General features: G+C 51.9%; 1 protein-coding gene across 1 annotated transcript in view; it reads left to right on the top strand.

Moving 5' to 3' along the window:
• Positions 1-255: 255 nt before the first annotated feature.
• CRHR1 (corticotropin releasing hormone receptor 1) overlaps positions 256-11,951 on the top strand; it is a 28,121-nt gene continuing 16,425 nt past the window's right edge. The window contains exons 1-3 of the mRNA XM_030966389.1: positions 256-327; positions 716-826; positions 8,976-9,060. Of these exons, the coding sequence (XP_030822249.1) occupies positions 322-327; positions 716-826; positions 8,976-9,060 (202 nt within the window). The 5' untranslated portion in view covers positions 256-321. The remainder of the gene's footprint in view (positions 328-715; positions 827-8,975; positions 9,061-11,951) is intronic.

Below are 11,951 nucleotides of genomic sequence, written 5' to 3'. Positions count from 1 at the left end.
ATCCCCGTCCTTCCCTCCGGAGCATCTCCCTCACAAGGCAGGGCTGAAAACCCTTCCACCCCATCCCTGTGGAAGAGAAGAGGGGCTCTGCCCTCCCTTCGTGTTCACCATCCGTTTTGCAAAGGGGCTGCAAAGGCTGACGGGGGAAGCCTGGGGGAAACTGGGAAACTTGTCCCAGTTCTCTGACACAGCCCTGGAGCGAGATCACCAAATGCACAACATCCACCCATCCTCATGCCCGGCACACTGCAGCCCCAAACCCTTTGCAGACACAAGGGAAGGCCCCAGGCTCCGCAGGAGAGACCCCACGGCGTCTGCACGATGGGAGTGAGAGGGGTGGAGAGGAGAGACCCCCTCCAGGGAGAGCCGGGAGGGCGGTCCCTGGGCCGGTGGGAAGTTTCTGCTGCTGAGGATGCTGAGGGAGGGAAGGAGAAAGGGGGAAAAATCAAATCGAGTTGGAAGGCATCAGGGAGGTGGAGAAAGGAAAAGGGGAGGAGGGAGGGGAGGAGGGAGAGAAGGGGGAGTGGGAGGCTGGTGAGGAGGGATATAGCCCATCGCCAGGCGAGCTGGAAGGTGGGCAGCCGGAGCACCGGCTCCGCGGAGCTTATAAAAGGCAGGACCGGGACGCAGAAGGACCCGCAGCCTCTGCGCAGCCCCGCGGGGACTCGCCAGGTTCCTTCGCTGCAAGCCCAGAGGATTCTCTCCCCGACGGCAGAAACAGCCCAGCAGGAGCGGGGACGCTGCCAGCCATGCCCCGGGGAGCTGGGCGCAGGGGCAGCTGAGGATGGTGTCCAGCCTACGTCCTGCCCTCCTCCTCCTCCTGCAGGTAAGATGCTTTAAGTCCTCTTCTCCCATAAGGGCCCTTCTGCCCCCTCCCCATCACCCCTGCGCCGTGCGTCGCCCGCGTTCTCCGCAGTGACTTTTCAATTTCTTTGAAAGGAAAAGTAAAAAGAGAGACCGCAACACAAAGGGCCCTCGGGAGAATTCCTCCAGTCGAGGCACTGGGGCTTGGCAAGAGCTCGTGATGCTCAGAAACTATCGGGGAGGGGAGCTGAAGTAAGTGAAAGGATCATTTAAAGGGGGGTAAATTGCAGCCAGGTCCTCCTGAGCTCAGCCCAGGGCTCCCAGCAACTCCCAGCCTTGCACCTCCCAGTGAAACCAGCTGCCACCAGTTTCGCAGGCTGCTGGGAGGGGGTGGCCACTCTGGGGGTGTGATGGATGTGGACAATGCAAATACAGAGTCCAGCTGTACCTCACATAATTAATTTTCTAAGGAAGCTCTCCTTTACCACCTTGCACCTGCAAAGCACAAGACTTTCTCTCTAATTTGCTCACTGTGGAACTGTAGCCACTGCTAATTTTGCAGCTCTGCACAATATGCAAATGCTTTGTCAGAGGCGATATTCCTCCTCCTTGAGGGCTCATCAAGGAGGGAAACAGCCCAAAGCTTGTTTAAATCCCAAACTCTGGACAAATGAGATGAAGGGGTTTCCAGTGAAATCTTGAATTTTATTTGAACAAGCTTATAGTGGCAGTTAAACAAAATGATCAGGTTTTTGATAAAACCTCTGTGTCAAGGAGGGGTAAAAGAGCAAATCTGCCTGGCTGGCTGCAGAATGGTGTCTCAGTGGCCCAGCTGGGACTGCAGAGTTAAAACAGCAGGTAAAGTGGAGGGAGAGCCCTCCCCACTGGCACCACTATGGCTCCTACCCTGGAGGACGTGCACCCCACTGTGCACCTCACACATCAGCTGCACCTCTGGGCCAGGAAAGTTCTCACTAAATGATGAGAAGAGCTGATGTGCACCAGGATACCCCCTGCCTAGTTGGTGTTGCTTCTAAAAACTCTTCTTCTGAGCAGCTGCTCTCTCTTATTGCTGCCACTCACCAAGCCTGATTGATAGGATTTATGGGAGCTCTTTTGCTGTTACATTCCCTGGTTCAGGTTTTGTTTGGCTCTAATGTAAGAAATAAAGGTGAGACAGGGCAGGATCTTTTCCCCCAGCCCAGGTCCTTCTTGGCCAGGCTGTGGAGACAGCACAGACCCAGGTCATGTCCTGGTGGGTACAGCCATGTGAGCATGACAGCTCCTAATAACCTCAGTCAGCAAAAAGTGGTCCAAAAGAAGCCCAAAGGTGTGAGACACAGCTCCCATCCTCTGTCAAAGCTCCTTAGGGGACTCTCCTGCCATCCCCAGGTGTTTCCCAAGGGTATTCTTCTTGTGAAGGTGGAGCAACAAGTCCTCACAAATCTTCCAGTTTGAGACAAGACCACCCCCGTGCTGGGGCTGAGACCAGGAGGAGGGGGGGTCACAAAAACCAGACCAGACAAAGAGAAGCCTCTCCCAGCTGGTTTCAAAAAGAAACAGCCAATCTACAACCATCCCCCCCTTTGCAGTCAAGCTGTCTATTTTTCCTTATGAACACATGCATTCAAAACTCAGATACTTTCCAGAACAGTCCCAACCCTCTCCTGGGGACAGCATGGGCTAAAGGACCATGAAACTCCAGGTGTGAGTGCATCCCTGCAAACAGGTGTACCTGGATGCAGCAGCATCCTGCCTGTGAGTGCAGAGACCTGCAGCAGCCCAGCTCCAACCCAGAGCTCAGCAGGGACAAACCTCCCCTGCAGATACTGGGTTGGCACAGTTTAGGTGTTCTCCATGCACCTGGCTTGCACCTCCACTTTAGCATGGGTTTGCTCATGTTGCTTTACTGAATAGACATGCCTCAGGAGGTCGGACAGACAAACTAGGAGATAGGCAGCCAAACTTGCTGCCAAGTGCTCCCTGGCACCCTGCAAGTCATTAAAACAAACTAAAAAAGAGATTAAAAATAAACCAGTCCACCTGCAGCTGTGTCAGGAGCCAATTACATTTCTGGGGCTTATAAAACTGCAAAAGCATTTTATGAAAAATCAGAGATTGATGATGAGGGTGTGATAGTTCCCCCTCTCCTCTCACTTGACCACTTCCAGCAGCAATATGCCCAAAAAGCAGCCCCTGCCCCTTCCATACTCGAATCCTTGCATAAGATGCAGAGCTGCAGTTGCAGGACGTGCTGATCCTGGGGATCTCCTCCAGTCCTCGCTTTCCTTAAAAGCTGGAGTTGATTCAGTGTGTATGAAATCATCCCTGTGGCTTCGCATCTCCAGCAAAGAAGTGAATGGAAAAGGCACAGCCTGTTCCCAGAATAGCTGCACTGTCACCATAGGATGTATAGGAATACAATCAGAATATCCTGCATCATCAGCTCAACCCTGCCCTGAAATCCAGCTCTGCTCACCCAAAATCCTGCACAGGGTTAGCCTAGAAGTTCTCTGTGAGTGACAAGCTCAAACTGCAATTGAGTCTGCAGTGTTTAGAGAGGCTGCATCCATGGCTTTGTCTGTGAGAACAGTTTTTGAACCCAAAGAAAGCACAAATCAACCCCCAAACCACAGAGTCCCCTCACAAAGCAGAGCCTAGGAGCCATTGTCCAACACCTCAGAGCTGTCACTCAGGAGAGGGTGGCTCTTTCTGAAGATGGAATAACATAGCCAGGGCCCATCTGTTGTTTTTCCTTTTTTCCCTAACTGTATTCTGAGCTATGAAGAGACCCTCCTTCTCTGCTTTATCTACAGTCACCCTCCTAGGAGCAGTCACCTCCATTCCAATGGCCAAGGGCAAAGTTTGTTGGTATTTTGCAGATCACAGTCCCTCTTCCACCCTGAAATCTGCATTGTCCACACTGGAAAAGCAGTGGCAGATGCAGCTTTGGTGTGGCCAAGCTTTCCTGAGCTGTGAATGTGAATAAACCAGAAAAAAAAAATGGGGAATTTAATTGTGGATGTTCAACCCTAAAAAGGTGATGGGTGAAGGAGGGGGTTTGGAGCAGTCAAGATGAGGGTTTTGGGACAGACCTGGAGGGAAAAATGTCCAATCCCAAACTGAAAATATCTGTCAATGCACAGGAGTTCCACATGTACAATCTGCAGGACAGTTTAATAAAATTGCTTTAGAAAAACAGCCCTCCCCAGGCTTGTGTCCATCACTCCAATCTTCCTCAGCAGCCTTTGCCCCTGCAAATCCAGATCCCATAGGAGCTGCGTGGATTGCGTGCCCTTCCCCAGCTTGATGATGCCTTTAGTTTCCAGCACCCAAATGCCATTAGTCATTTTTTCACCTGTCCCCAAAAATTCATGTCTCTCTTGACAGATAAATGAAATCAGAATTATTTATGGCATGCGAGGGAGACCTGAGCTTAATCTAGGAAAACCTTTAATTGCTCATAAATCAGTTTTTACAGGGCATTCATTTAGCCCTGATTGATATTCTTTTGTTAGGATCTGCATCCAGCACACTTGGAGAGAGACTCCAAACAGAATAAACTGTTTGTCTGTGAGAACAGTTTTTGAACCCAAAGGAAGCACTCACCAAAGCACTCACCAAAACTCCTGTTTACACACCACAGGGACTGGCCCTCTAATACAGATTAATTAATAAACTCGCGGATTTTAATGCCAGATGGAGGAGGGAGATGTTCTCACTGCCTGCTCTCCCCCTGAGTAACACCAGCCATGGAAAATCCCCACACAAGTCTTGCTTTGAGCCTTGTTCCATTGCCTGAGCTTTGTCTTGAAGTCTCGATGATGGCAGGGCTGGGGATGGGGCTTTGGAACAGAAATGAAGGGGCAATGGGGGCTTGGTAGGGCAGCAAAGGGGCTTGGAGGAACCCTGAGGTCATGGCTGGCAAAGCAGGTTACTGCCAGGTCTAAGAGGGGTAAAGAGGGTCCTTCATGGACCAGATGCTGCTTGGAGGTTTCATTTGGAAACTGTTCCAAATGTTTCCAAGCAAAATGTTTCAGAAGTGAAATGCTTCCAAGTGAAAGCCCTCAAGGTGGAGCAGGTAAGGAGCTCCCCAACTGCAGAAAACAGTGCCTCCTTTGCCAGAGGAGGCAAAGGCTAAGAGATCCCTTGCAGTGAAGGCAGGAGACATGGGGGGGTTGGAGGCACCTCCAGGCACATTTGAGGGGCAGCTCTTTCAGTCTTTCAGGTTGTTGCAGGCCACCTTCAGCCTCCAGCTGCAGTCCTGGCAGGATGTGCCACTCCCTCCCCACATTGCTGATGCTGCTCTGCCATCTGAAGTTGGCATCCAGCTCTTTTTAACGCTCACTGTATTTAACACCCAACATCTGGCAGCTTTTGCTGCAGGCTTAGAGCCAAGAACAGGCTCTATCCCAGCCTAATGCCCAGGGGAGCCTCAGCAAAGGTCCAGGGCAGCAGCTGCTCAGCCCTTCCCTGCCCATGTGTTCCAGGAGATCTTTCCTCTTCCGCATCAAGTGGTGCAGTGGGCAGCAAGCCCAGCCAAGCCAGGGAGCAGAACTGATGGGTCAGAAAGGTCCCTACAATAAGGACAGCTCCAGGGTGGATGGTGTTGTCCCCCCTCCCAGGAAGGTCACAGTGGCCACCACTGTCCACTGCTTGCACTGCCCTCCCCAGCTCTGTGCAAAGCCCCTGTCCCCACGGCTTCATCCCAGGCTTCCATCCCGCTAATCGCTCTGCTCTCCAATTACTGCCCCTCAGCACTGGACCTCCTAGATTGCTAATTAGGCTACAAGGCATCTATCTCGTGCTCAGAGCTGTGGGCCCTTCCTGCCGTGCAGATCCCCTCTTTTCTGAGGCAACATTATAGCAGGGGGTGGGATGACACACATGCTTGTCTCCGTGTAGCACACTGCAGGGGGTGATATTGCAGTTGGATGTGAAAGTATTAATTAGTGTCCATGGATTGCTTTGGAGAGTAAAGCACCACAAGGGGACATTAATTCCTAATTGTTATTAATTGAATTTTTCTGCCAGGTCAGTGGCAGGTCACAGAGACTGACGCCATGTGTGTGTGATTGTGTTGCTCATCCCCACAGCAGCAGCCAGAGACTCCCAGTGCTGATGAGCTGACACTGTCCTACTCCACAATGCTGCATCTCCTGGCCCAGGGGACCTGCCATCGTCACAAGCATAGGAACAGCTGGGGTTTTTTTGGAGCCCTGGTGGCACCAGGACATGGTTGGTGTGTCCAGATTGGAGAAATCTGTCCCACACAATGCCCAACAGCTTGAGTGACCTGAGGCAGGTGGTCCTCAGTGCCTCAGTTTCCCCTCTGGGACAGCCCTGGCCTGGTGGGTGGTGGGACACCAACCACAGCAGATGTTTGCTCTGTGTGGGATGTAGGAAATATGGGAGCAGTGTCAGGGTTTTGTGTCTGAGCTGTGCAGTGAGGGGAGGGGCTGGTCCTGTTACAGAAAATGTGGGGATGAAAGGAAGGAGCTGGTGCTCTGTGAGGTCCAAGACTAAACCAGAACCGTGTCTGTGTATAACACATGGATGTTACAGAGCCTGGAAGGGAGCTGGGCGGATTCTAAGGCAACAGCAGGGGACACAATGGTCGCTCCTGATGGAGAAGAAGCTGCTGCCAGTGCGGGCACCCACGGGGCCCGTGCAGCTCCTGGCAGAACCATCATCCATCCCTGTGGGAGCAGCTCCCCTGGTTAACTGTGACCACTGGGCAAAGCGGCTGCTTCCAGAGGAGCAGATTGCCTTCCTTCCCGGACAGCTGAGAGCTCAGCTGAGGCTCTCCAGGATTTTGGCAGGCTGAGAGAGGTCACATAGGTGTTCCTGCCTGCAGAGCGGGATCTGCCATAGCTGTGTGAAGGGAGGGTCAGGAGGGTGGAGGAACATGGCCCCTCTCTGGCCCAAGCACGACCCACTGCCGTGTCAGGGCTCTTGAGGTGAGCTTGGCTGCAGCCCGGCCAGGCTGGAGCCTGCTGGGCACCATGTGGCATCTTACAGAGCAGCGATGCTCTGGCACGAGAAGCTCCTCAAGGACGGAGCTCTGACCTGTTCTCTCTGTAAAAGCATGGGGAGGGGTTGCACTAACCCACAAAGAGCAAAACAGATAAGACAGCAACTAGCAATAAGAATTTTTTTCACTGGAGCAAATCCCCCTGCAGCTGCCACCACCCCTGCTTATTCCCCTCAAAGTGCTGACAGTGGGACAAAAGTCTGCCTCTATCAAGAGCTTTGGCCACACTGCAGTAAGACAAGACTCAGACCCTGGTAAAAAAACTCTTAGTATTAGTTCTGTTTTGGGGATCCTTTTTATCCTTGCTTTCTTCCTTCTGTAGCTGTTTCAGCTCATTTACAAAGCCTGCAGAGAGCCAGTGACTGCTCCATCCACACCCCTCTCTGGCTGTGGCTTGGTCCATGTGCTGCTCCGTGCCAAGACTTCTCCCTGTGTCTGGAAGGAGAATGGGCACTACCAGGCTGGAGCAGGCTGGGATTAGAAGAAACACATCCAATTAACACTTGAAAGACTATTCAGATAGACAAACTATCCCAGGCATCTTTTGGGTAGAACCCTTCTGTCCCATCTGCCAATGCCAAGAGCCACCAGGTGTGGTGGGCACCAGCTGTGGGCATCAACACAGAGGGGAGCAGACTCCCTACACCTTGATTCCTCCTTGTCTGGAGTTTGTGTGGTCTCAGGTTCTGAAAGGAGACTCAGGAGGTGCTGGGCTCCTGCAGGACCAGCACCCAGGAGCTCCAAACAGCTCTTGCACCAGGGCAGGGTTGACCTGCCGGATCCTCTGTGCCATCTGGAGCAGTCACACAAGGCAGCTATTCTCTGCTCCATTTATACGTCTGCCTGACATCTTTCTTGCTGTCAAAACCAGCTTCCCAAGGCAGTAAACAGTTGTTTGGAAAAGAGCAAGTGGGTGCTGAGCTTGTCTCTGTGTCTTAATAAATCCTGTTAATGCCTTGGTAAGGCATGAGGATGGCTGGGTATGCCAGCAAGGGCAGTGTTTCTATGGCTCAAGGACAAGAGGAGGAATGTCTTCTCTGTGTTCAGAGCAGTTTGGGAGGTAAATGGCACTCAGGAAGAGGGGTCAGGCACTAGGAATCAGCCTGGCTGATGTGGAAGGCAGAGGTTGTTGTCCCTGAGGAGCTGGGAGCTTTCCTGCAAGCAGGGGAGGTACAGCCCTTCCTGCCTTCAGGCCCAGGGCTGTTTCCCAAGGGATCTGTATGTGATGTCTTTTGGGGTGCAGCTCTGTCATTTAATCAGTGACTTTTCTCCAGGGGGTTTGGTCACTCGCTGAAGGTGAAAGAAGTGGAGTTGAGCCTCATCCACCATTAGTGCTGGTGGAGGGAAGGGGATGAGCCTGTGTCACCCTTTTCTGCAAAATATCAGGTCCCCTCCTCCCCTCATCTGGCACTGTGGTGAGTTGTGAGACCAACAGCACCATCCCTCTGCCATCTCTGCAATCCCTTCATCCTGGCAATTGCCTTTCTCACTTTTAGTTCCCACAAACTCCTGCAAAGGCACAATAACTCAATAATCATTTTTCCAAAATAGCTCATTGTGCAGAGTTTTAGCAGAGCTGGGTAGATGTGGTCAGTGCTTTCCAACTCAATGTGCACATTGGTGTTTGCTCACAATTCTCCTGAAAAAAAAATACTTTAGCCAGAGCTGGTTGTCTGTGGATCAGATCTCCTTAAGGATGTGTATGAACATCTTCCCACTGACAGCTTACAAGGCTGTGATTTCAGTAAGGAATTGAAAATCCAAGCATGGTGTCAGGCTCATCATGTTTCCCCTGTCTGCTCTCAGGATTGAAAGATGGTAAACCCCAAAAGTGTTGATTAAAATGATAAATAGCAGAGGTTCCATTATTCAGCTGGAGCTGCAGAAGGGTTTGCTGAGGGGGTATTAAAGGCAGGAGAGGTGGGAAACAGAGAGCAGTCCCCCAGCCTTCAGCTCAGATAAGCACAGTTTCCCTAGGAAGCCATCCTGTAAATGGTACACGTCCATTGTGCAAGCTTTGGGGGTGGTACCCACCCAGACATGGGCAAGCTCAGATCTGACCCAAGGAGGCATTTGGGGAAGAGGAAGCAGCATATTGCACAAATAACCCCACCCTGTCTGCTCTGTCCCCATGCAGGCGTTTCTCCTGTGGGACAGCCCGGTCGCAGCCTCCATCCAGGAGCAGTACTGCGAGAGCCTGCCACCTGTCACCAACCTCACTGGTGAGTGTCCCGCAGCCCATCTGAGCCACCCTCGGGGATCCAGTGCTTGCCAAGAGGGTGTCAGGGGTGTCTCTGGGCTCATCTGCTGCTGCGTGGATCCTTTTTGGGGAGGTGGCACGTGCAGATGCTGCATCACAGCCCTCTGCTGGTGCTGCTGCGGCCTCCTTGCAGAGTGACAGTGGTGGCAGGTAGAAGGTGCAGATCTCAGGAGATGAAAACAGAGAAATGTCGGTTGGGCAGAGGCAGAGATGGAAAAAGAGACCTCATGGCTGGCTGCCTGTTCTATGTCATGCCCAGGGACACCAGGACTTTGGCCCCTATGTCCACCCTCCTCTACCATCCCTCTGCCCAGGGATGATGAATGGAGGTTTTGACTTTTTGTGGAGACCACGTCACCAGTGCAGTGTGGCCACCATGGCTCCGGGCTCAGCCAACTTTTGCCCCCCAGCACTCCTACACAGGTGCCATTGAGCACTTTGGGAGACCACCAGTCACAAAGAGCTTCTGGGGACATGGCTATGGCCAGGGCTGGCTCAGCCCTGATGCGTGGGAGCAGCAGGGTCATGGACAGCCCACTCCTACTCAACATTGTACAGGGATTTGATCCAATCATGTCAGAGCTTGTGCCAAAACTGGCTTTTAGCCTATATTCAGGATGTGACTTGGATGTCGCCTCAGCAGTGACAGGTCTGGTTCAGTGACAAGTTTTGGGGGAGGAGAAGTGTGAGAAGGAGCGGCACTCACAGGGACAAGGAGAAAAGTTCTCCCCAGCTCTGGGATGCTGCAGTGTTGATTTTCCGTGACTGAATGAGAATCAGAGCAGGCACCAAGGAACTCTCTGTCAGGGTGATGGATGGCCACAGTACTGGACACTGAGGGATGGCCATGGGGACCCAGAGCTGAAGGATGGCTGCTCACCACCTATTAATAGCAGCATTAACAGCTCCTTTTTAACAAATCCCATCTTGGCACCAGCTGATCCAGTGTCTGACCAAATCCAGGCTACCTTGCCCTGCAAGAAGCTTCCCAAGCCCATGAGGTGGAGGCAGAAAGCCAGGGGACAGCAAAAGCTGCCTGTGGAATGGCAATGCTTGGATATCTGGTCAGACAAGAAACTTAGTCGTCACTCATGTGCTTTGCTCCCTGAAGGTTTCATCACTCTGCTCAGCAAGGGCCTGTCCTTGGTCAAGTTAAGCTGTGTTTAATCCTGAGCCAGGGCAGCAGGCAGGTCCCAGAAAATCCTCATGCCCAGCTCATGGCCTTTTCCACCCACTGCTGGAACCTCACAAGCTCAAGGGAGAGGTCAGAAAGGGGGGAGAATTTCTGCTGTGGTTTGCTGATTGATTGCCCTGGAATCACCACCATCCTCAAGCACTGAGTGCTGCTTTCTGCAAGGATTGGGCTTTGCTCAGTGGGGATTTTTCCACATGATTACAAGAAGGATTTAGTGCACCTCAGTGTCCATCTCGTTGTCAGAGTGGAGAACGTGAGGCTTCAGATTTGCAAATTGTCCATTGATTCTACACATGCAACCTGCAATTCCTGAGCAACTTATTTGGATGGGGCTGGCACATATGAGAGCCACTTCCAGCTGGAGGAGGGGACTTAGAACAAGAGGCAGAAGTGAAACTAATTGTCTTATGTCTGCCTGGGAAGTGGAATTCAGCCCCACTTCTGGTCCTTGGGGTCCATTTAAGCCCTGCCTGATGGAGACAGTGATTCCTATGGAGGGATATTTACTAAACTGGAAACTTTGATTTGAGCTATTTAATATGAAGAGTTGTTAGGATGATGCTAATGAGAATTGCAGCAGGGCCCTGAGACTTAATTTGTTAATGTCTTCACAACCCTTGGGAAATGACACATGCTGATAACACGAGCCCAGCAGTCCCCCAGCACGTGGCTCATCAGGGGATCTGCTGGATGCATAGACAGGTACTGCCTCATGCCTGTGTGCAGTATCCCTCCTTCAAAACACAGCCCACCATGGGCTCTCCTCCTCTCCTGGGTCACCAGTCCCTTAATCTCTCCATTTTAAAGATGATATGTAGCCGGACAGTGATGTCACCAGGGTGCCAGCACTCTCTAGTGCACTCTCGTGCACTGAGCTGGAAAAGTCTCTGCCACAGCAGTGGTGTGGAGGGTGGAGGCACACAAGGTTGTTGCTGTCCAGGTTCAGGGCGTGCAGGTGGTGCAAACTCTCATCCCACGTCATGGAGCACCTGGACCTCACAGAGCTCTCCTGTCCTGCCCTCTTGTTGTGGCAGCAGCTCTCTGGCCACAGAGAGAAACAGACCTTTCCTAGGCATCATTCTGGGAAAGGCTGTGAGAAGATCAGAGAAAAGAATGAGAAACAATTCTTATCTTCCCTTGCTGCACCTGGTGTTTGTGAACATGTGCAATGCATTATGGCGATTTCTTAACCAAAGGGTGATTTCTTAATTAGCCAACGGTGATGGTGTTTGGATTCACCTGTAGTGAACTAGGGTATAAAAAAGCAATGGGTTTCTTAATAAAGAATAATTGATCAGTCTTCTGTAAATGCATGGAGTCTATGCTAATTGTTACCCGACTGGGGGCCCCTTGCACTGACATCTTATCACCATGGTTTTACCCATCTTCCTTCAAGTCCTCAGTGCAGGGTGATATCCCTGAGAATTCAGGCTCATTGCGATGCTCCAACTTGATAGTCTAGGTACCCATCAAAAATTCCTGTCACTGAGCCCCTGATTTTGGCTGGGACTGGGACACAGGGGCACAGCTGAATGCTCCATCAGAAAGCTGCCTCCCCCAGTAGCAGTGAAGAGGGAATATCAGGCTGGACTTGAGGTCAATGTGGTGCAATCAGGAAGTCAGGTCAGCTGCACCCCCAAACATCTGCAAGCCATGAA

This window comes from Camarhynchus parvulus, chromosome 27, assembly GCF_901933205.1.
Source record: "Camarhynchus parvulus chromosome 27, STF_HiC, whole genome shotgun sequence".
NCBI lineage: Eukaryota > Metazoa > Chordata > Aves > Passeriformes > Thraupidae > Camarhynchus > Camarhynchus parvulus.
Note: the sequence above shows the minus strand (reverse complement) of the source record. Positions and strands in the feature narration are given on the sequence as shown.